Here is a 23,874-nt window from a genome sequence, read left to right as displayed (position 1 = left end):
CCTTTGCTCAAGGTCATCTGCCAGCATCCTGGAAATCAGCAAACATTACCGCTTTACACAAAAAAGGTGCAAAAACAGATCCTTGCAACTACAGACCAATCAACCTGCTCCCAATTATCAGCAAAGTCATGGAATCCATCATTGCTTCGGATATGAAATCTTTCCTCTTCTCCAATGGCTTGATCTCGGATCATCAATTTGGTTTCAGACCAGGTCACTCTACTCTGGACATGCTGCTTCTGCTGTCTCAACAATGGATGGAGGTCCTCAATGCCAAACAGGAAATCAGAGCTGTCTCCCTTGACATATCACGTGCCTTCGATACGGTCTGGCACCCAGCTCTGCTCACCAAACTCTCCTCCTATGGTATCCATGGAAATCTCCATGCATGGCTTGCGGACTTCCTCTCTGGTCGTAGTCAACGTGTGGCCCTGAATGGATTTCTCTCATCTCCCCTTCCCGTTCAAGCTGGAGTTCCCCAAGGCAGTGTGCTGGGCCCTGTGCTTTTTCTGGTCTTTATCAATGATCTCTCCGACTCTCTGGAAAATCCTCTGTATCTCTTTGCTGATGACTCCACTCTCTGCCGCTCCATTCCTCTTCCCTCAGATCGGCAGTCTGCAGCCTCCTCACTCTCTGAAGACCTGGACAAAATCACAGACTGGTCAAACATGTGGAACATGTCTTTCAATCCTGACAAATCTCACACTCTTACTATGTCTCTCCGAAAAGATCGACTGGACAACCCTCCCATCTACTTTCTCAACAATCCTCTCCAAGAAGTTCTGTCGCTCAAGCTTTTGGGTCTCACCATCTGCCATGATCTTTCTTGGGAAAACCACATTTCCAAGCTGGCCTCCAAAGCCAGTCGCCGACTGGGCATCCTCCGTCGTGCGAAGTCCTTCCTAGGCACACCTGAGCTCCTCACCACATACAAGGCTTTCATCCGCAGCTCAATGGAATACTGTTCTCCCCTATGGGCTGGTGCTCCTGCCTCACACCTGGCTCGGCTTCACGCTGTTGAATCCAAAGCTTTCAGAATCATTGGAATCTCCCGCGATGAAGCTATCTCTGAGGGCCTTTCACTCACTCACCGCAGTGAGTGAAAGCTGCGCGCAGGCAGGTAGGTGGTCTTTGTCTTCTACCGACTCCTCTCCGGCCTTGCTCCCCCAGCTCTCTCTGTGCTCTGTCCCCCAAATATTCCTACAGGTCGCACAAGATCTGCCAGCCACCCTCTGATGGTTAAACTGCCGAAATCTCGGCTCTCTGCTCACCTTCACTCTTTCATTCCTCTTTTCTCCCGCCTCTGGAACAAACTCCCACACTCACTTCAATCACACTCCTCCCTCCAGGTCTTCAAAACAGCTGTTCACCACCATCTCTTATCTTCCCCCATCCAAAACCTTGATCTTTTCTACCCCCACTAATTCACCCCAGATCCACCTTGTTTGAAATTCCAACTTCTTTCCTGGAAGTCTTGGCAGTGTCCATATGTTTTATACCTCTCCCACCCCCCCCCCCCCCCTTCCCATGCCTCCCCCCCAAAGCCCTCTCCCTCCCACAGTTCTCTCGATGTCTCCATGTCTCTCGGTCCCTGCTCTCAAATGTTGTGTTTGTGTCCTTCTCCCTCTCTCCCCATCTTGTCTACCGCTCCCGATGTTATTTGTTTTGTGTCTGTCTTTCTGTGTGATTAATGTTCGCTCTTTCACGAGCCTCGATCTTGTATACAAAAAAAAAAAAAAAAAAAAACCCTCTCCTTCGACAAATACACGAAACAGATCACAAAGACAGCCTTCTTTCACCTGAAAAACATCGCCCGTCTCCGTCCATCTCTCTCCTCCATGGCTGCAGAAACCCTCATCCACGCCTTCATCACCTCCCATCTGGACTACTGCAATAGCCTCCTCTATGGTTCACCATCAACAATCGCCAATAAACTCCAATACATTCAGAACTCCGCTGCCCGTCAACTCACCCATTCCCGGACCCGTGACCACATCACCCCCGTCCTTTACAAGCTTCACTGGCTCCCCATCTCCCAGAGAATCCAGTACAAAATCCTCCTCTTGACCTACAAAGCCCTCCATAACCTGGCCCCATCCTACCTGGCTGACCTCCTCTCCAGACACGCTCCCAACCGTAACCTCCGCTCTGCTGGTACCAACCTCCTGCACCCCCCCCCCCCATCCGGACCGAATTCAGATCCTGGGGGGACAGGGCCTTCTCCATCGCTGCTCCCACCCTCTGGAACTCACTACCTCACACCATCAGAGACTCCTCCTCACTCACCATTCAAAACATCACTCAAGACCCACCTGTTCAACACTGCATTCAACATTTAACCCACAGCATTTAACCCCTGACTATCTCTTCTCCTTCTAGTCCTGGTGTTGGGCTAGCGGCTAGGGTGCCAGCTTAGGATCCAAGGATCCTGGGTTCGAATCCCGGTCGATCGCTGAATTAACGCCAGGGGGGTTGACTCAGCCTGTCATCCTTCCGAGGTCGGCTAATTGAGTACCAGTTCACTGGTAATTCCCTGCTCGTCGTAAAAGGCGACAAACAGGGTTGGCGGCAGGAAGGGCATCCGGCCATAAAACATTGCTTCAAAAAGGGGACCAAAAAAAACAACAACCACGGTCCCCGAAAAGGCCAACCCCCGCTTTGCGGGGGAAAATGGCCTCTAAACGGTGGGTTATCTCTTCTCCTTCTCCCTCCTTTTTGCTTTAAATATTTCCCTATTGATTCTTGTCTTTTGCAATTGTTTTTATGTTTTGCTATGCATTATGTTTTTGCACTCTGTCAAAGCGTCTTTGGGCTTCCTGAAAAGCGCTATACAAAATAAATGCATTATTATTATTCTGTGCACGATAGACAGAGATGGTGTAAGCCTCATTTTGTTTTGCCACACCGCTGTTGTGCCAGGTTTCTGTGCACGATATACATTAGAGGTGGTGTTAGCCTCATTTTCTCATGCCCCCCCCCTCCCCCCTCCCCCCCCAAGAGTTGCATGCCTTCCCGCAGCAGGATTTTTTTTTTTTTTTTGGTTTTCTCTGCAGCCGCTTCAGCAATTTGCATGAACCTCTCAACATGGGAGCACCCATGGAGAGTATGTTGACTAGTCACATGATGATTGGAAGGGAAATGCGGCCAACCTTCCAGAAAGTCCATTTGCTGTCGGCATGGGTTGCAGGCTTCACACATCAGAATAATATTACTATTAGGCTGACAAACATCGATTAGATTGAATGGATCAGTTAAAAACACTTGGAGGAAGAATCGATTGTGGAAGAGCGCAATGTGCACGGGTAAACGATGAGCATTTAGATCACAAAATGGAGAACAGAGACTGGTACCGTGGAATCACCAACTGGATTTCTGTTAGTCCAAAGGGTTACCCTTAACAGTGGGAATCTCTGTTGCTCAGCAAATACAACAATTGTACAGGTGAGGTCATTCGAGAAAAGGTAATGTCCATGTGTTAAAACCTGTGTGTTATAAGTGTTAAAAATATATTTGAGTTTCCTCAGGTGGGTTCAAAAGTCAGGTTGTTCATGTGTTTTGCAAATGAGTTGGCTCATTGGGCCATTGGACCAAATTCAAAAAGCAGGTTGGTCGTATGTTTAGTTAACGAGTGGGCCCGTTGGTCCACCTAATTTTAATTGCTCTTCGTGGCCTTGTCGCTGTTCTGATTGAGCATTTCCTTGCCTTTCACCAAGCCCACATGTGCTTAGGCCAGGACGGCAATTTTACATTCGTTACGATTATTGCCAAATACAAGAACACAACAGGCATTTTAAGGCCATTTTCCCTACTCGAGCGGGGATTCGCCTTGTGGTCCCCATGACAATCTTCTCCATTTTGCCCTATTTTCTGCATCTCTCCTTGTTAACCCCCTTGCCCGCATTTCTTCTTCCACCACCTTTATCAAAGTCTTTCTCGGTCTTCCCCGTCCTCTACTTCCTTCTACATTCATTTCCATCACTCTTCTCAACCAGTCACTTTCATCCTTCAACACATGACCAAACCATCTCAACCTGTTTCTCTTCACAGCATCCATCACTGGCTCTATTCCCATCATCTTTCGCAAATCATCATTTGTCTTCCTCTCTCTCAACGATACTCCACACATCCACCGAACCATTCGCATTTCCACCCTTTCCACCCTTCGTTGCTGCTCGACATTCATTGCCCATGTCTTGCTCCCATAAATCATAACACTTCTTACACATGCAGCATACACCTTTCCCTTCAGCTTCAACGACACACCCCTCCTCGTCAGCACGCCACTCAGTTCCCGAAACTTCTTCCATGCACATCTCACTCCAGCAACCGTTGCCGAGTCTGATCCACCTTCTCCATTCAGCATGTCTCCTAGGTAACAAAATGTTTTCACACCTTCCAGCTTCACGCCGTCTCCAAGATCCAACTCATCATTTCCTCCATCTGCAGCTCCCCCTGTGCACACCTTACACTTGAATGTAGCTGCCACACTGGTTAATGACCCTCAGACCACTACATTTTTTATGAACCCACCCATTTTGAATCGCCAAATGATACTATTATTATTGTTGTTATTAGTGTTAATTAATATATGCTTTGTTATAATGTTATCATTGTTTATCGTCGTTTTAGTTATCTTACTATAATTCACCAAATGTCCGTCCGTCTGTTCGAAGGTACCGTAAAAACTGCTGAACTGATCGCAAAGATATTTTGTGTGGGTAATCCTTGGACCCCTGTGAGTAAAATAGGCTATTTAGTTTTCCGAATTTCCGCTTTGGTCTCCAGCATTCTCAGGTTTGGACTCCCGCATAACATTCGCGTTCGCATAACGTTCATTGTGACGATGTTCTCATTGTGACGATGTATGTGTTCACGGTAGTGTTTGACGTGATGGTGTGAACGTAATTTTGTAATGTTTTTCGTTTCGTAATCCTTTTATGAACGTTTAATGAACATTTAATGCCCTTCGATGTCCGGGGCCGCACGCGCGCGACACTGGACGGGCCAGCGTGTGCCTTGCCCTTCGCCGTCAGGCTCGGGTGAACCGACTGGGGTTGAGACAGTGTTCCACGAACGAGGACTTCCCAGTAAGCGCGAGTCATCAGCTCGCGTTGATTAAGTCCATGCCATTTGTACACACTGCCCGTTGCTACTACCGATCGGACGGTTTGACGAGATCCTCGGATCAGCCCCTGCACGGACCGTTCTCTGCGCGTGCCGGTGCACCAAAAAGATGAGCGAACTTGACTGTCCAGAGGAAGTAAAAGTCGTAACAAGGTTTCCATCGGTGAACCTGCGGAAGGATCATTATCGGGACAACATGAGAGCGAGCGACGTACGTGGTATGTGATCGTCCATGTACTGTTTAGCCATGTACTGTTCAGATTTTGATGATTTGCGTGTGATATGATTCAACGGATGTTTATATGAATCGTTTAAAATAAGAAAGCCTTCAACTTCTGATATTTTACCTTTTCATTTGGGCTTCCCAATTGAAGCCCCGCCCATAGGGCGGGTACTGTTGCTAGTTTTTGTAATTGGAATACCATGCTGTGAAGACCTATTAAACTGCTTTATACACCTTAACATGGCATGCGTTTAAAAACGTGGGAATTCTTCCGGCTTATTTGTCCTTGTCAACTCAGGAGATCATGACGATTATTTTGATGTATTGCACTCATCAGAACCTCCACAAAAATCATCACACATCTCGTTTTTTCATTTATGTTCCTCACAAATCTGTCTTATATATATATACACACACACACACACACACACACACACACACACACCCCACCCCCTTTCATCGAGTTGGCGACGGATGGTGCGAGTTGAATCTGTCGTACCTTGTCTGAAGTTCAGATTGAATCTGTTTAGCAGTTGATCGAGGTGCTTTCTCCACCATTCGAACAATCCTTCGCTGCAATCTTCGATATAGTTTTCTCTTGCGGCCATGTCCAGGGAGGTTAGCTACAGTGGCATGGGCCTTAAACGTCCTGATAACATTGCGTACGGTGGACACAGGAACATCAAGGTCTCTGGAGATGGAATTGTAGCCTTGAGATTGCCCATGATTGGCTACAATCTTGTGTCTGACCTCAGACAATTCTCTCATTTTCTTTTCTCCATGCTCATTGCGGTACACAGTGACACAAAACAGCAGAATGACTCCTTTTCTCTGTTCAAACTGGTTGAATGAGTGATTTTTATATTGCAAGCACCTGCTACTCACCACAGGTGAGTTCAATTCCAAAGTAAAGGAGAATCACCTGCTTGAAATCTAATGATTTCTAACGACTTCAAAAAGGTGCCTATAATATTGTCCGGCCATTTTAGGATTTGTGTGGAAAAAGCTAAGGTTTAGTATTTTTTCAGCTTTTTGTTTTGTTCCACTGAAAACCAAATAAATACAAATGTGGACACCAAGAGATTTAATTTCAACAATTTTCTGGAAGAAATGGTGCATTATTTGAAAAAAGGGCAAGGGTGCCAATATTTTTGGCCTCGACTGTACATTATGTATACATACAAACACATACACACAAATGTAAAAGGTCTATAGTGTAAACTGTACACCATGTGTTGGCTCTCAAAAGTGCTATCTATATTTTTAATGCTTTAGCAATAACTCTAAAGAAAAATAAATGAAGTTGGCTTCAACATTTCAGGCAGCTCCACCCATCGACAGGAGGAAGAAACTGGAATGAATGGGATGCAGAGTTTATGACTGCAGTGCCCCTCCCTCATCCCCCCATTGGCAGGTTATTGTGGCATGCTGATTGGTTGGTCATTGCGTGCTGCTGATTGGCCAGTGTGGTCTTGTTCATCATGGTCCATTGGCCTCGATGTGTTGGTATCCATGATTGTCGGTGTGAGCTTGTTAATGGGTCGCCTGTTTTCTTGGTGGATCATGTGATGCAGTTGCATCTCCATAGTTTCTCTGATTCTCCTTGTGTGCCAATGGTGATGGATGACAAGTTTCCTGTCTGACCATGGTATGCCACGATCATTGGTCTGTGCAGCCAATCGTCAAGGCCTACTTTTCTTCTTGACCAGCCAATCGACTTGACTAGCTTACCAATTATATATAGAACTACAACGGCACTCAGTGGAGAGCATACCTCCGCCAGGTGAACAGTTTACGTTTTGTATCCCAGAGGAGACCAGAAAATCACAATACAGAATCACATTTAATCAAAATCTGTCCACAACCTTTTGAGATTTCCAACTTTGTATCGTTTTTGTCCCCATTTCCCAATGGTGAAGAATCACTTAAAAATTCTAGTACCCGGATCCGAATCAGGATCTTCACCAAAATCGAATCCGTTTGTCCTTGTCAGACACCCAATCGGTCCACCAAGTTTCGTCCAAATCCCTCCACAACTTTTTGAGATATTCTGCTATGTATCATTTTTGGCCCAATCTCCCAATGGTGAAGAATCACTTAAAAATTATACGAGCCGAATCCGGATCTTCACCAAAATCTTCAGATGACCAACCAACGTTATGATCTTCACCATCCATCTTTGGTGGTGGAGGTAAATATTTGACAGCTTCAACTATCAAGTGTGGCTGTTCATTGCATAACCTTTTGAAAACCTCACGGGTGTCTTTCCTGACGGTGCAGATACCGTGTACGTCTGCACTTGTCTCATTCAAGACACAACTTTGTCCCTAATACCAAAACGTGTTCACAACCACAGTATTTGAGAGTTTCATATTCAGACATGATGCCAAGTTGCGCACTCATGTTGCGTTCGTTTTTGGAACTTAAGTATTTATTTATTTATTTTAAACTGGTATTTCAGTGTGTTGCCAATTTCTGAATAAATAGTGTACAAGGTGAGTGCCCTGACACCAATTAAAGAAATTGTGGAGCACCAGGGTAAAAGAGCTGAGCTCGAACAATGAATGACACCTTTAATGGAACTGGTGAGGGGACGTGAGAGGGGCAGATGCTCACATGGATGGTGATGAGTCTCCGGCGGCCATCCCCAGGGGTAAAAGCCTCACCCAGACAAAGCACGGCTTCCGAGGTCGGGGCCGGACCCCACCCGTTGGCAAATTGCTGCAATCCTACAACACAGACAAGGTAGCAAGTCATGGTGATTACAGCTCTTCTCCACAAGTATCCTTTAACATACAGCTTTGTGGAGGTACCAAACAAAATGGCTGCCAGTCACTTCTTGCTAACACCCCAATGGTCCCTTCCTCACTCTGCTGGAACACGTGTGGGTCGAAGATGGTCGTTTTCACCCCTCGTTGAAGCTTGGTGGCCTGGCCGTCTTGACCCGGCAGGCCCATACCTCCGGCAAAGAAAACCTGGGCTCGGCAACACCTTTGAGCCCAAATCGCGGGAAGAGAATCCCGAGCACCGGCATTTTCGAGCCATACGCTGACCCCGCCGGTGACAAAACGGACCAGAGTCTCGGCGGACTCGCGTAGTCGTGGTGTGGTGAGGTTGTGCACAGAGGGCAGCGGGATTAATTTGGGGTCATTGGAAGCCAAGATGGTCGCGGAACCTGGAGGTACAAGCCGGAACCCTTGTAGTGCGTACACACGCTGCAAGAGAAGGGTCCGACCACGATACGCCACCGTTACATCGAGCCAGTGTCCTGTGGGGAAAATAAAAAGACAATCAGACTCATCACTTGGGCAGACTTGGTACACGTCCAATGCCGGCTCAAGATTTACGCACTTTGTTTGCAAAGGTCAGCGATGATGTTAGGAGGGAGTTCATGGTCTCTGAGCAGGCTGGACAGAGCAACAGGATCTAAAGAGAGAAGGGCAAGGGGGAGATGAAGAGGGAGGTCAAAACCCACAAAATGTCTGCTCATCTCACCATGGCCGGTGATGTTAGTAGGTGTGCCAAGGCCCAGAATCTGGGACGGGCTACTCATGAAAGAACATACTTTTTTCTTGTGGGTTTTCTGGTAGATTGGACCAGGGCAGATGTTTAGGGAGACCTGCTCGGTCAATTCCTGGAAAAGTTGTCATCGACCTGAACTTATAACTTTGCCACATTGTGAAATTGGGCCCAAAAATTAGGAGTGGAGGATATACAATTGATTATTTCACTATGTTCCCATTGATGTATACCAACATTTTAGGTATCTTAATAAATGGTTTAGGATGGCCTAAACAGACGAAGGGAAAAAGAACTGGAATATAAATGCTTTTTTTAGCTGCGACGAGCAGCTCTATGAGAGGACCACGTTGTTGTTCTTGTTGTTGGGGTGCCTTTTTGAATAGCGCATGCGCACACACTCGGACGTGCGTTGGTATAAGGCAAGAACATCGCGGACTAAAATCGCGATTTGTTTGAAGAAACCAGAATAAATTTAGCAACAAAGACAACATGAATGTTTTCATATCAATCTCGTTTCACAGAACTTGACACAAATTAGGTGTAATTATTGAATAGCGCATGTGCATACACTCGGACTTCCCCTACCGACCAAGCCCATTTCAAATTATCCCTCTGCCACCCAGAATTAACATTAATAAATAACTTTAATGAATTAACATTAACAGAAATAACATTCACATCCATACATTATATGTAATCAGTTGATGAAGCATGTTGCGTCGCAAAACAAAGGACAAGACCAGAACTGAAAGACAAAAAGACGCTAGTGCATGCGTATAATTTAATGACTGGTCGAATTTGGTAGCACATATTGCAACGGATATCCTCATGATTCTACACGTCGCAGCTGGTGACCACACTGTGGTCATTTTTCTCTTGTATACAACATCGAGGCTCGTGTGAGAACTAACATTAATGACAAAAAAAAAAACCCGACACATAAGACATAATAAAGGGAGCGGGAGACAAGATGGGGAGAGAGGGGGAAGCACACAAGTACAACATTTGAGAGCAGGGAACATCGGGAGATCTGTGGGAGTGAGAGGGCTTGGGGGGAGGTGGGAGAGGCATAAAACACTTGGACACTGCTAGGACTTCCAGGAAAGAAGTTGGTATTTCAGAAAAGTGGATCAGGGGTGAATTAGTGGGGGTAGAAAAGATCAAGGTTTTGGATGGGGGAAGATAAGAGATGGTGGTGAACAGCTGTTTTAAAGACCTGGAGGGAGGAGTGGGATTGAAGAGTGAGGGAGTTTGTTCCAGAGGCGGGAGAAAAGAGGAATGAAAGAGTGAAGGTGAGCAGAGAGTCTTGATTTTGGCAATTTCACCAGAAGAGGGTTGCTAGCAGATCTTGTGCGACCTGTAGGAATATTTGGGGGACAGAGCACAGACAGGGCTGGGGGAGCTAGGCTAGAGAGAAGTCGGTAGAAGACAGAAAGACCACCAACCTGCCTGCGGTGAGTGAGTGAAAGGCCCTCACAATCGGCTTCATCGTGGGAGATTCCAATGATTCTGAAAGCTTAGGTTTCAATCGCGTGAAGCCGAGCTAGGTGTGAGGCAGGAGCACCAGCCCAGAGGGGAGAGCAGTATTCCATTGAGAAGAGCTGTGGATGAAAGCCTTGAATGGGGTGAGGAGCTCAGGTGTGCCAAGGAAGGACTTCGCAGTCCTTCCTTGGCACACCATCGCTGACCTTTGGAGGCGAGCTTGGAAATGTAGTGTTTGGTTATTTAGTGGGCACTTAGCTCAACTTGGCCGGGGTGTCTCGTCGATAATCGTCCAGGCCCTCCCCGAGCGCGCAATCCGGATGCGGCTTTGGTGTTGACGGGAAAAAGGCCCAACTTGCCCTCGTTCATGAAGCCGCGCTTGTTGGCGCGAAACAGGCCTTACGTGCAAAGCGAACGGCAGGCGTGCAGTCCGCTCTTCCACGCCATGCTCGTCCACCCGTCCTCTGCACAGAAAACCGCAGGTCCCGGGCCGCGGCTCTTCCTCCTCACAACCACCAGCAAGATGTCCCAACACGGCCGCTCACGATGAAGCTTCCCCGTGCACAGAGCAAAGCGCAACCTTTCACTTATTGCTTTTGGAATGAGAAGGCGCAAGAGGGAATGTTCGCTCACAATGCCCAGATGCCAGAAGTAAGAGGGGAACGAGGAGAAGATGCCGGTGCACAACCGTTCACTGCCAGACCCAAACCGAGAAGGGAAAATGTCCGCCGCTCCAACCACTTTGTACATGCCGCTCTGACGTCATCTGTGCCTGCCTTCCCAATCAGTGAGTCCCTTCTTACTCGTCCTGTCAATCAAACCCCGGACCAATCACGGCTCTTCGGGGCGTGGCTCTCGGCCTGCCTATCCTGTGCGATTCCCAAGTTGGGATAATCAGCGCTAGTGCTTCATGCATGGTTTCTGGTGGTTTTATTAATTAGTGGTGTAGTTATTGGCCGATTTTGGCTAGTGTCTAGTGCAGGGTCATAAGGAACGAAGGAACAGATTACAGAGGTATTTAAAAACAGGGAATTAAATTAACCATAATCCCTGAGCTAATTAACAAGCCCCACCCCTCGTGATGGGGACGAAGGTACAAGCTTAACCCAACAGTCCGGTGGAATACAAACAAATTCCCTACTTATTACATGGGGTGGTTCTTCTTCACGACAATCGGAGCACACTAATCTATGCATTCTACTTGGTTCTAAGGTAATCATTGTCTACCCCTTACAAACATAACAGAACTATATGACAAAGTTTTTAATAATCAAAACTTGTTCGGGGTTAATCCTAAAACCTGTGGACCGATGTTAGTGTCTGTGATCAGAATCACAAAATTGTCAAGACTCGAGTTTGTTTTGACAAGAGTAATTCTGCACAACATACATGATCAAAACAGGAGTAAATGTTGATAAATTGATCAATTTCAACCTATTTCACTCATTACTTGCATATTGAATTAACCCCTTGCGGATATTTCACATTAACCCTTTGTGTTCATTTACTAATTTCTGCCAATCGCCGGTTCATTGAAAATCATGCGAGATTCTCAATGCAACTCAAGACCGAACATACATGTAACTAAGAAAGAAGTTACACTTGATTCACATGTTTTTGTTACATAAATGAGTCCGTCATGTACATGATAAATTAACACATGTTGATACCGTAATGTTGGTCATATCATGTTCATACAACATCGAGGATCATCAACACTTCTGTTGACACTAACATTGGTCACATCATGTTCATACAATATCGAGGATCATCAACACGTCTTATGTTGACACTAACATTGGTCATATCATGTTCATACAATATCGAGGATCATCAACACTTATGTTGACACAAACATTGGTCATATGTTCATACAATATCGAGGATCACCACTGATGTTGACACTAACATTGGTCATATCATGTTCATACAATATCGAGGATCATCAACACTTATGTTGACACTAACATTGGTCATATCATGTTCATACAATATCGAGGATCACCACTGATGTTGACACTAACATTGGTCATATCATGTTCATACAATATCGAGGATTATTACAGGGCGATTATGATGGATTTTTAGAATAACCAAGCTTACTCAGTTAAAGACCTTGTGACTGTTTACATAATCACGATTACATTTATCATCATTGCAGCTGCAATTTACATGCATGCACATGTACGTGAAATCAAACTCATTCAGCAAATTTCCCCATACAGAATGCCAAACAACATTCCCTCTTCATCATCTGAATTTGCACATTTTTGCTCCTTTTACCCCTAAGGCCTAAAATATAGATTTTTACATTGACTCGAACGATCAATTTTGTCGACACTTGGTAGATCATCGAGCGATTACTGAACTACAACTACTACTTTAATGCAATAGCACCAAGTGCTGCATCATGGAGCACGCACACCCGGTGGGGAAGCAAAACCTGTCAGTACATTTACATCCATGTTATGAGCGTGCGAGATCCCACAGTATATCTTTTGAAAAGAGTAGACCATTGCGTGACAATAACCTGACCAAATACCCATTCGAGGTTAACTTTATAATTACCAGGAGCAAGTAGGAGCGCTGGAATATGGAAATGGCACAGGTCTTGTGGAGCAAAAGGTTTTAAGTTCCTCTAGGTTTTAAGGTTTTAAGTTTTAAGGTTTTAAGTTAAGTTTTAAGTTCTAGGTTTAAGTTTTAAGCCTCTAGGTTTTAAGTTCCCTTGGATGCAAATTGAGCTTTATTTGATCAGAAAAACAAGCAGGTGTAATAACAGATAGAACTAGAACGGCATTCATTAGAGAGCACACCTCCACCAGGTTGAACAGTTTACGTTTTGTATCTCACCAGATCTGGATTTGGACCTGAACCAAAATCGAATCTGCTTGTTCTTGGCACCTATCAAAGTCATAACTCTTTCACAACTTTTGGAAATATCATGCTATGTATCGCTTTCAGCCCGATCGCTCAATGGTGAAGAATCACTTAAAACATTCTGAGATCCAGATCTTCACCAAAATCGAATAATGTTGTCCTTGTGAGAGATATATATATATATATATATATATATATCAGGGGTCCCAGCCACTTTGATTGACAAAATAATAGGAAAAATAGGAATTCTGATCACAAAAAATAGGAGTTTAATAGGAAAAAACTAGGAAGTAATAGCACAGATTTCAGCATTGGAACAACATCGGTAGCTTTATTGCTGCAAGATTTATGCAAATACATGTACATGTATGGGCATGGACACACCCCCAATGAACTTGGGCCCACCCGTCTTAACATCGACAACAAAAACTATGACTTCTTCTTTTTGGCAGCCACCATGGACTCTATCAAAGTCTGCTTTTTCTTCTCCACTTTTCTCTGCGCCTCCCTGGTTTCCACCATACGAGTCTGTGTCTCTTGAATCTTTTTCTGAGCAGACTCAAGCATGGCCTGAGCTACTGCAATTTCAGTCATGTCACCTTTCTTAAGCACCACCTTAAGCTTTTTATTTGCTTGATCAAGCAGACTGTTGCTAACAGTCAGTGACATCTGCTGAGATGACTCTTTTGCTGCCAGAGATTTCTCTGTTTTCTTCAAGTCCTCGCTCTTACGAGACAGCTCCGCTGCCTTCTCTACAGCAATCTTAGCTGTTCTCTCTCTTTCTTCTTTCTCTTGCCTGGTTTTCTCCCTGGCTTTCTGTTCATCTTCCTTGGCTTTTCGTTCTTCTTCAAGTCTCTGCATATAGTGCATGTGAGCAGAACGTCCTAACGAGAGGAGTCCCTTTGTGACTGGGACCATTTCGGGCCGGTCACCATACAATCTCATGCCATCCATTGTTGCACGGAGACCATTGATTGATGCCTCGCTCAGACTAACTCTCTCCTTGGTGACACTTTTCCCACTGATTGAGAACGCGCGTTCCACGTCACTGTTTCCGTGAGACAGTGCAAGGACAATCCTTATCATTTGTCTCACTTGGGGGAATTTACAGTTTCCCGTACAGCCTTTTAAAGCCAACACTTTTCCCCAGTAACTGTCCACTCTCTTCATGCAGACTTCTTCTTCATTCTCCTGTGTTTCCTGGGACCAGTCAGTAGGAATGGCTTCCTCTTGGTACACCTTCCATTCATCTGCAATGCTGTCACTGTCAATATTCCTCTTCAGCTGTCTGGACAGGCTCTTGGCTGATTCAAGAGACCATGCAGCAGTCCTGTTTTGTGGCTGCAGACATCTGGCATTCTTCAGGATTTTGTTTGTCAATGGAAGCTTCTTTTGTAGGTGTACTATGGCTGCCTGGTAGCACTTCCTCATCCCAAGATACATCCTTTCCCTCTCAGAGACTTTCAACTTAGCGATACACCGTCGGGTATCCTCTCCCACACCCATGGATTCATTCTCGAGCTGGTTTGCAACAATGGAAACATCAAGGTTTGAGATGTCTTTCACAGCATCAACTGAAGGAGTCTTCATAATTCTTCTGATCAGTTTTTTGAGCAGGTCATGGAGTTTGTCATATAGAATGTGCACAAGTGGTTGCTCTGACTGGAAGAAGGTGAGGAACTCTGCAAATGTTGCTGCCAAGAACTTCAGGAAATGCAGTTGAGCTTTTATTTCCGGTCGCTGTAGTTCTGTTTTGATTCTTTTGTACCTGGGTTTAAACATGTCCTTTGGCTGCTGCTTTGGAAGAAATACCAAGAAATACTCTTTGAGAGATTCCCAGATCTCTATCAGCCGCTCCACTGCAGGTCCCAGTGTCAACCACCTGCACTCGACATGCTTCAAAGGCTTTTTTGGAACAGCACCCAATTTATGCTGAATGTCTTGAAAATCAACAGATCTAGCAGCAGAGCCTTTGAACCAGTAGAAAATGTCCACTGCAAGCTCAGTTAGGTTTCCACAGTACTCTGCAAGTCCTTTGGCAAAAGCATTGTGTACTGTATGGAGAGTACATGTCCCTACATCAAGGAGACCAGGGCCCCTGTTGTCGAGAATGGCTTTGTCAATCTGTCTCCACACAGTGGTGCTCACATTAGGCCCATCACTGCCGAGCATGATAATATCCTGAAGCTGCAGTTTCGATTCATCCAAGGCAGAGATTATTTTCCTGGACAAATCTTCTCCAGTTGCATGACCCATGAGGTAAGTTTTGAGGTGAAATACTAATATCTGTTCCTCGGCATCAGACCAATACCGTACACGGATTTCTAGTTGCTTCAAGTTCTGTTTATTGGTGGTTTCATCATACATGAGGCTGAAGCCAGAAGCTGAATTCTTAACATCAGTGACTATCATGTCCTGAAAATAAGGACCTGTGGCTTCGCTAATGAGATATGAAACTTTCGATGAGCTCATTGAGAAACCATCCGGGATAACACCAGGAAACATTGCCTGCAGAAGATCCTTCAAACCGTCACAGGAAGAGTAGCTCAGATTCGAACGAACAACTTTCAATGTCCATAGAAGTTCTGCTTTTGTAATAGCGTCTTTTTTGGACATACAGACTAAAGCTGCACGACTTGGCTCATCTGTAGAAGCTGACCCTGATGCTGAAGCAGATGAAGTTGATGGTTGAACGAATGTCAGCAACGTCTGTGACCCACCCAGCAGTTCCTTCGCACGCTTCAGGTGCCCTTTGTTTTGGGCATGTTGTGTCAGTTGTTTCACACCCTGATTGTCACACCTCACTTCCGAATGGCACAACGAGCAGTAAGCTGAGAACACTGAGGACTTGCTAGGCTGACACCAGTCAGAAAGCCTACATCCATGTCCACTTTTCAACCACTCTGGGTTAAATTTAGTTCTCCCACCAGGCATTATACTGCTGGGAGTATACCTGTCAAAAAGAAAACAAATATGAGATAAGATTAAATGAATTAGCATAGAAAATCCTAACCTGTTAACGCATGAAGTGGAAAGAACTGTGAACCAAACAGTTTTTTTTTTCAAAACTGAAACATAAGTTAGTAAAATAATGAGAACAAACAAAGTAATTTAAAGGCAAATCAACAAATTTCTTACCGGTCTGCAGATTATACCTGAAACAAGAAAGATGATAAATAACATGTCCTAACATGTTTACCACCCGATAATTGCATTTTCTCCACTGCTGAATAGCTTGAACACTAATCTGAGTTCAAGCTAAGCGATGACAATTCAATTTTTAGATTCAAAGTTCAAAGTAGAAAAGTTCAATTTCAGGTAGAATCTTTAGGGAAAGGTTGTTAGTAATAACTGAATAACCGCAAAGTTCACAGTTGGTTTTGTTACTCTTAGTAAAGTACAAACCTTAAAAATTGAGCTCAGCTGAACTTTTGAAATAAGACAAAGGACAATGATAATGGTCAAGGTATCATTCAGTCATTCTTCACAAAGTATATGAGATAATCCAAGAGAAATGCGTGATAAACATAGTTATATTATTTTCATCTCATTTTATCTTTTATAATTCTGTTACTGAATAGCATGAAGCACGAATCATAAAGGTAAAACAATTGTTTGGAAGGATATACTTAATATTAGGACAAAGTCAAAAATAACAATAACATAATATACATAAGATATACATATCATTTCCAGTCGAGATCAATAACAACACGTACTTTACACCATGGTGTAAACGACATGCCTCCACTTCGTACAGTATTTATTTGTGACGTCATCACTGCATACTCAATTTTTCCTCAACACTGCACTTTGTTGAGTCCTCAAAAATGCACTCACCACTTGTGAAATCGATCGAACAAACGGTTTTCGAGAAAAAGACAAAGAGACATATGTTCTTCGGGGATTTGAGCTTAAAGTCGTTTTGGAAATTTGTCTTGCGATTATGGACCCAGAAAGCAATTCCATGGCTGACGATTGGTATAGGAATGTCTGTTCTGACGCTTAGATACAGAAATTCTACTAATTAATATATCAATTTAAATTTTGGAACATTGAGGGTTAAAAAATAGGAAAAATAGGAATTTCCACCAAAAAATAGGAGATTTATAGGATCCTATTAAAAAGTAGGAATAAATAGGAAAAATAGGAGGGCTGGGACCCCTGCTATATATATATATATATATATATATATATATATATATATATATATATTGTTACGGTCCGCGGATTAGATGTTATTTACCGAGCGGAGGCACCGCGGCTGAACAGTTTTTTCCCCGATTCACCCAGACGTTGGCCGTATCGCGCCACAGCTATTCAATGTGGGAAAACTCTAAAGCGACCGAATGCAAAGAGGAAGAAGAAGACGTACAGAAGAGTAACGGGATTTATTATTACACACACAAGCAAAAAGGAGCAGTCACGGTTATTTACAGGGGACATGAAAAAGCAGGTGACAGTGCAAATTACTAGCTTATACAGACTTAATTGACTACCCAGGACAGAACGAACAGAACAAACTCACATACACGAATGGGGAACTTGCAGGCAGGAATGGCTGGAAAGGAGAGGAAGGTCCGGAGCTGGCAGCACGATCGGCGCGTTCGGCAGCCGCCGTCCCTTCGCGGCCCTGCTCAAAAACCGCCGTCCAGGCCCCAAACGGCTGTCGAGTGTTGCTGCTGGGGACGCTGCCGCTTGCGAGCAAGGTGACGAATAGCAGGCTTTTGCGCTTCCCTGGATGATCTCTGCTTTTGGACCTCACAACTCAGCTCTTGTCATAGCTCATCTCTCTTCTCAGCTCATCTGCTTTGCAGCTCACCATGCAGCTCAGCTCAGCCTTGGACCTTTTTGCAACTCTCTTTTGGGGAACGTCCCGCGGCGGGTTATATAGGCCCCGCCCCTCAACCTTCGCGAACCTCCTTGATGTTTCTCGCCACACCCTCTCCAAGTCCAACCCCTTGTTCGTGGTTGGTTGAGTGGGGCTGACTCACTCCTCCCCTCTATGACGAGGTGGGGACCCGCCTTTCTTCCCCAACCCTGCCTCATGGTCAATGGCGGCAATTGGAGGGGATGTAATTGCCAATTTGAGGCTTGGCCATTACGAACGGGGAAATGGAGGTTTTTGGGAATGGGAATGAAGGGAATCTATCTCTTTTACTTGGTGCAATGGAGTGTCATGTTACTGGAAGACAAGGCCTTACTCTAAAACACATAATAAAGATATAACAAAGGAACAAAGGTTAATCGACTCGTCAGAGCGGGGCTTGGCAGGAACAAGTATAAGCTACTGAACAAGGGTTTTATCGTGTCCTTCAATGTGGTGTTTCATGGAATTAACTACCGGGACGTCCTTTTTACCTTTACACAACTCTGGAGGCAGGAGGGGCCATAATCAACAATGTTACACAGCAATTTCCAATACAATACACACAATCAAAAACATACAATCCTCATATCCGCAACAATATATATATATATATATATATATATATATATATATATATATATATATATATATATATATATATAGCCAATGTCTCCACCAAATCTTTCTGACTGTCTACAACTTTGATACATCCTGGTCACAAGCAGACACACAAACATAACATATGTCATGCATAGCACGAAACTTGTGAAATCTCTAAAATATTGTAACGGGTGATGGGGATGAGGACCACAGTCCCAAACGTCACTCCCGACTGTGTTATCGGGTGACTAATATCAGCGACCCTAAGTCCTATCCCCGGAGCTGACCGAGCGGTTGTTGGAAGCTTTAACTTTTGGTTTAGTGCGAGGAGTAGAGGCTAGTCTAGAGTCTAGACTCCCTCACTGGTGGCTCAGCGGAGCTTGCAACCCGATCCGAAAAATGTCAATAAAACAAAATGAAATATAATCCATTTTCTTCAAAGAATGCAAAATGATACAAAAAGTAAATCATGGAAGTATGAGGACGGAATTAATTAATTGATAATGACAAACTATTAACACAGGCCACATACAACCGATACGAAAGGCCGACAACATCACACACACACGGACCTTCTATCCAACCCAGGGAAGGGAAGGGAAGGGAAGCAAATGAAAAAAAACAATATTCGCAGGGAACTGAAATAAAACGGGATATGAGGATGGGAATGTCGAATGGGAATGGGAATGTCAAATGGTAATGGGGTTCAGGCCTGTTTGAAGAACAGGTTCATCAATGCTCGTCAGAGTGGGGTTTGGTGGGAACAAAGGTTCATCGATGCTCGTCAGAGGGGGGCTTGGCATGAGCAAAAGCTAATCGATGCTCGTCAAAGGGGGGCTTGGTGGGAACAATGGTTCATCGACTCGTCAGCGGGGCTTGGCAGGAACAAAGGTTCATCGACTCGTCAGAGCGGGGCTTGGCAGGAACAAACGTGAATGGACCAGTCATCACGCTCTGCAATTCCTTTCTCCTTTGATCCTTTTCCTTTCCTCAACCTCATTCATGCAACACAGTAAATCCCTCAGGAAGTTCATCGAGGTCGACTCCTTCATATTGCGCACGCCGAGCCCGTTCACATCATGAAGCATATTATGGCGTTTTCCACAGAGACCCAAGAAGCGCCTTTTTCCACAGAATACACTCTTTTCCTTTTTGTCCACCTCCTTCATGCACAATGAATCCTTCAGAAAGTTCGTAGAAATCGAGTCTCACACCAACACGCTCACTGAAGCCGTTCACACCACGAGCAAGAATCGCTTTTACCTCACTGCCAAGAGCCGCTCTTCTTCTTCCTAACCCTTTCCTACACTTTCTTCCTTCAAAGAAAAAGGGTTGAACCTTTTCCAAAGCTGTTTTGTGCACCACCACCAACAGTCAAAATCACATGGCTTAATGTGGATATGGGGTAAACTTTAAGAAAAAGGAAAAAGAAAAGTTCCCATTTGGTGATCCACAGCTGAACTGGCATTTCTTATGCAATACACCCTAAACGACACGACTCCTAAATGATTGACATTCCCACAAAGGTAACACTATGTTGTTGACCCTTGGCCAATGTTAACATATAAAAAAAATTGGTGGTTGAATTCAGTGATCTAATATGCAAATCTTCAAATTTCAAGTCAATCGGATGAAAATTGAGGATTTTAGAAATTCCACCTAAGTTGTTGACCTTTTGGCCTCAAAATCAATAAGCTTTTTCCTTATGAGCAACCCTGGTGTTGGTTTAGCGGTTAGGGTGCCGGCTTGGGATCCTAGGATCTTGGGTTCGTTGGCTTAGCGGTTAGGGTGCCGGCTTGGGATCCTGGGTTCGAATCCCGGTCGATCGCTGAATTAACCCCAGGGGTGGCTGACTCAGCCTGTCATCCTTCCAAGGTCGGCAAATTGAGGACAGCTCACTGGTAGTTCCCTGTGTGTCGCAAGAAGCGACCAACAGGGTTGGTGGCAGCAAGGGCATCCGGCCATAAAACGTTGCTTCTAAAAGGGGGCACGGTGCCCAAAAAAGGCCAACTCCTGCTCTGCGGGGGGAAATGGCCTCTGAAGGTGGTTCTTATGAGCAACCCCACCATTTGGTGAAGTTTTATAAAGATTGGTTTAAAATTTTGACCTGCAGGTGATTGACGCACAGACAGAATAACGCACAAGACAAACAATACTCTGAAACCAATCTTCGGTTTTGCAAGTAACAACCAGACAGAGGTGAAAACAACCTCCACCCACCTTCTGCGGCAGAGGTAATCGGGAGGGGGGGGGGGGGGGGATGGAGTACGGCAGCATACAGATAGACACAAACACCAAACATACTCGATCCAGCAGTGTCGGATTCAGCCGGCGTTGCAATGGCGGAGATGCTTTCGACGGCTGGTATCCGGACAGGAAGGCGAATGGAAGTGGGGGGCGCGCTGGGGGAATCCAATGAAGGCGGAAGGACGATCGGTACAGCAGGTGACACGAGGTGCTGGAAGAGAAACAAAGCGGTTTCTTTTCTCTGGTTTGGAAAATAAAACAAACAAAATGTATTGGTGGTTGAGAGGAGGGGAGGGGGGGGCGGGGTGGAGGTTTGGGGGGTGGGGGGCATAAACCAGTCTAATGTGAAGGAATGGAACATATACACAATCAAGAACCACAAAGCTCCAGGGATGCGTACCTCGTTCGGTCGCCATTGGAATGTCTTGTTGCAAAAATGTATTTTGACTTATAAGGACACAAAGGAACGGAACAAATGACACAAATGGATATTCCCTAATGAAGGAAACAGTTATGCACAGGTATGAGGACACTAAAGCATTATTCAATATATTATTTTGTATGCAACCTGTGGCTGTTGGTTGCATCATTGCTGGGAGCATGGCTGTGCCGCTGATGCAGTGCACCCCATTACCAGTTATCACAGGCCGAGTCGACCCACATGCTGTTATTTAACAGAAGACAAAGGGCTCAAACTCAAGACCCCTAATTTGAGGGAGGAGAAAAACTACCGGTACCTCACCTCTACAGGTAATCCTTCAATACAAGGCTAAAGGAAGCACAAAGCCAATCAGAAAAGAGAAAGTAAACACGAGATAAGGTTCGAGTACCCAGTCAAGACTTCGTTCACAGTGTAGCGTACCTGTTGTGGTGAGGACACCAGGTGAGGCTTGACATTCTGAGTGCTGAAAACACCTAATTTATGGCCGTGTAGCACTGGGGGGGGAGGGGGTTAGACGGGAATAAATCACAGTGGAATGTCGATCTTCCTCCTGGAAACTTGCGTTACACCGGGGATTCGATCGGTCGAGACAAGACTGACAGTTCTGTCGAAGAAAGCAACGTGGCTTCCAAAGGTCACCAATTAATACACGGAATGTGTACACAGACACACACAGATCTACACACACACACACACATATATATATATATATAAAACACAGTTTGTGTGTGTGTGTGTGTGTAATGTTACCGATAGACTCCTAAACGGAGAGGCTCACGTGCTTGATATTTGGCATAGACATGGCCATTGAGCCTGGGAAGAACATGGCCGACCTAAAAAAAATTATTTCATAATATTTTTTTTACCATCTTTTTACCTCAGCGCATTTCAGCGAGGAATATTATGCACGGAATCTGAGGCGGTGGCAGAGCAGCGCGCTGATTCGCTCAGAGCGATCACGTGATGTTCCTTGCCGCCATAAACTCAGTTACGCGTTCGCACGTATTTCAGAGCGAAAAGCGATTGCGTTTTTTCACATTTCAGCGAGGAACATTGCCATTCACACCACATAGGTTTTTTTTTTTCTTTCATCTTTACGAGATCCATATTTTTTATTCATATTTACCTCAGCGCATTTCAGCGAGGAATATTATACACGGAATCTGAGCAGGTGGCAGAGCAGCGCGCCGATTCGCTCAGAGCGATCACGTGATGTTCCTTGCCGCCATAAACTCACAGTTACGCGTTCGCACGTAATTCACACGTTCAAAACAAACGAGATCCGCGAAGCGAGTTGGTCGAGTCGTGCTAACCAAGATGGCGACACGGCGGCTTCACCTTTCACGGAGTATGAGCGTTCTATATATTTTCAATTCAGTGCGCCCGACTCGCTCACGTACTTGATTTGTGGCATAGACATGGCCATTGGGCCTTCACGGTGTAATTTGTGCGAGGCTTTTGTCCGAGTGAGCTTGAGTCGAGAGGGCGAATGTATGGGTTGGGAATGTATGGGTCTCCCTTCCCCCACCCGGCAACGCCGGTACTGGAGGGCGTCACAGGATCGGTGAGTCTCCAAAATCTGCTTCGTGCTGTTGCGAAGATGCAGGACGATGTCGCGATTGTTGTGCTGCTCTCTGACCATGAGAACTGCAATGTCATTGTTGACTGGCCCTCCCCTTCCCTCCGTCCTTCCCTCCCCTCCGTCCTCCCCTCGCCTTTTCCCCCTCCCCCTCCCTTTTCCCCCTCCCCCTCCCTTTTCCCCCTCCCCCTTCCCCCCCATCCCCCTCCCTTTTCCCCCTCCCCACCCCCTCTCCCCCCTCCATCCTCCCCTCCCCCCCTCCATCCTCCCCTTCCCCTCCCCCCTCCCCTCCGCCCTCTCCTCCCCCCCTCCATCCTCCCCTTCCCCTTCCCCCTCCACCCTACCCCCTCCCCTTTCCCCCTTTTTGACAAAGTTATGGCACTTTGAACTTTGGTAATTTCCCCAACAGTTTTCCGGACTATAATTTGGAGTGCGGTATGTCAAAGCTGTTAATATTCCTTGTTTTAACTCCAATTTACATTCTGTTTCCACTTTTAGTAAGAAGTAGGGGTCTGTGCAACCATTCATAAACTTTATTTGGTGCAAATCGGATAATTTTAACCGAGATACCTCAGACCGTGAGTTGGTAATTATATAATTCACACATAGTGCAATACGTGCAAGCTGCTCCACGGAGCGACCTTGCAGGCTTATTTTAACTCCGATTTACATTCTTCTTCTCTTTTTAGTGAGAAGTCGGGGTCTGTGCAACCATTCATGAACTTTATTTGGTGCAAATCGGATAATTTTAGCCGAGTTACCTCAGACCGTGAGTTGGTAATTATATAATTCACACATAGTGCAATACGTGCAAGCTGCTCCACGGAGCGACCTTGCAGGCTTATTTTAACTCCGATTTACATTCTTCTTCTCTTTTTAGTGAGAAGTCGGGGTCTGTGCAACCATTC

General features: G+C 45.3%; 1 protein-coding gene across 2 annotated transcripts in view; it reads right to left on the bottom strand.

Moving 5' to 3' along the window:
* LOC137426642 (uncharacterized) overlaps positions 1 to 23,874 on the bottom strand; it is a 67,738-nt gene that overhangs the window by 7,978 nt on the left and 35,886 nt on the right. For both annotated transcript variants that reach the window (XM_068115367.2, XM_068115368.2), the window contains 5 exons: positions 21,808 to 21,881; positions 21,003 to 21,156; positions 8,699 to 8,773; positions 8,217 to 8,615; positions 7,964 to 8,076 (listed from right to left, as the gene is read on the bottom strand). In XM_068115367.2, the coding sequence (XP_067971468.2) occupies positions 7,964 to 8,076; positions 8,217 to 8,615; positions 8,699 to 8,773; positions 21,003 to 21,156; positions 21,808 to 21,881 (815 nt within the window). The remainder of the gene's footprint in view (positions 1 to 7,963; positions 8,077 to 8,216; positions 8,616 to 8,698; positions 8,774 to 21,002; positions 21,157 to 21,807; positions 21,882 to 23,874) is intronic.

This window comes from Myxine glutinosa, chromosome 5 (assembly GCF_964187855.1).
Source record: "Myxine glutinosa chromosome 5, kmMyxGlut1.1, whole genome shotgun sequence".
NCBI lineage: Eukaryota > Metazoa > Chordata > Myxini > Myxiniformes > Myxinidae > Myxine > Myxine glutinosa.
The sequence above is the reverse complement of the archived record's forward strand: the minus strand, read 5'-3'. Positions and strand labels throughout refer to the sequence as shown.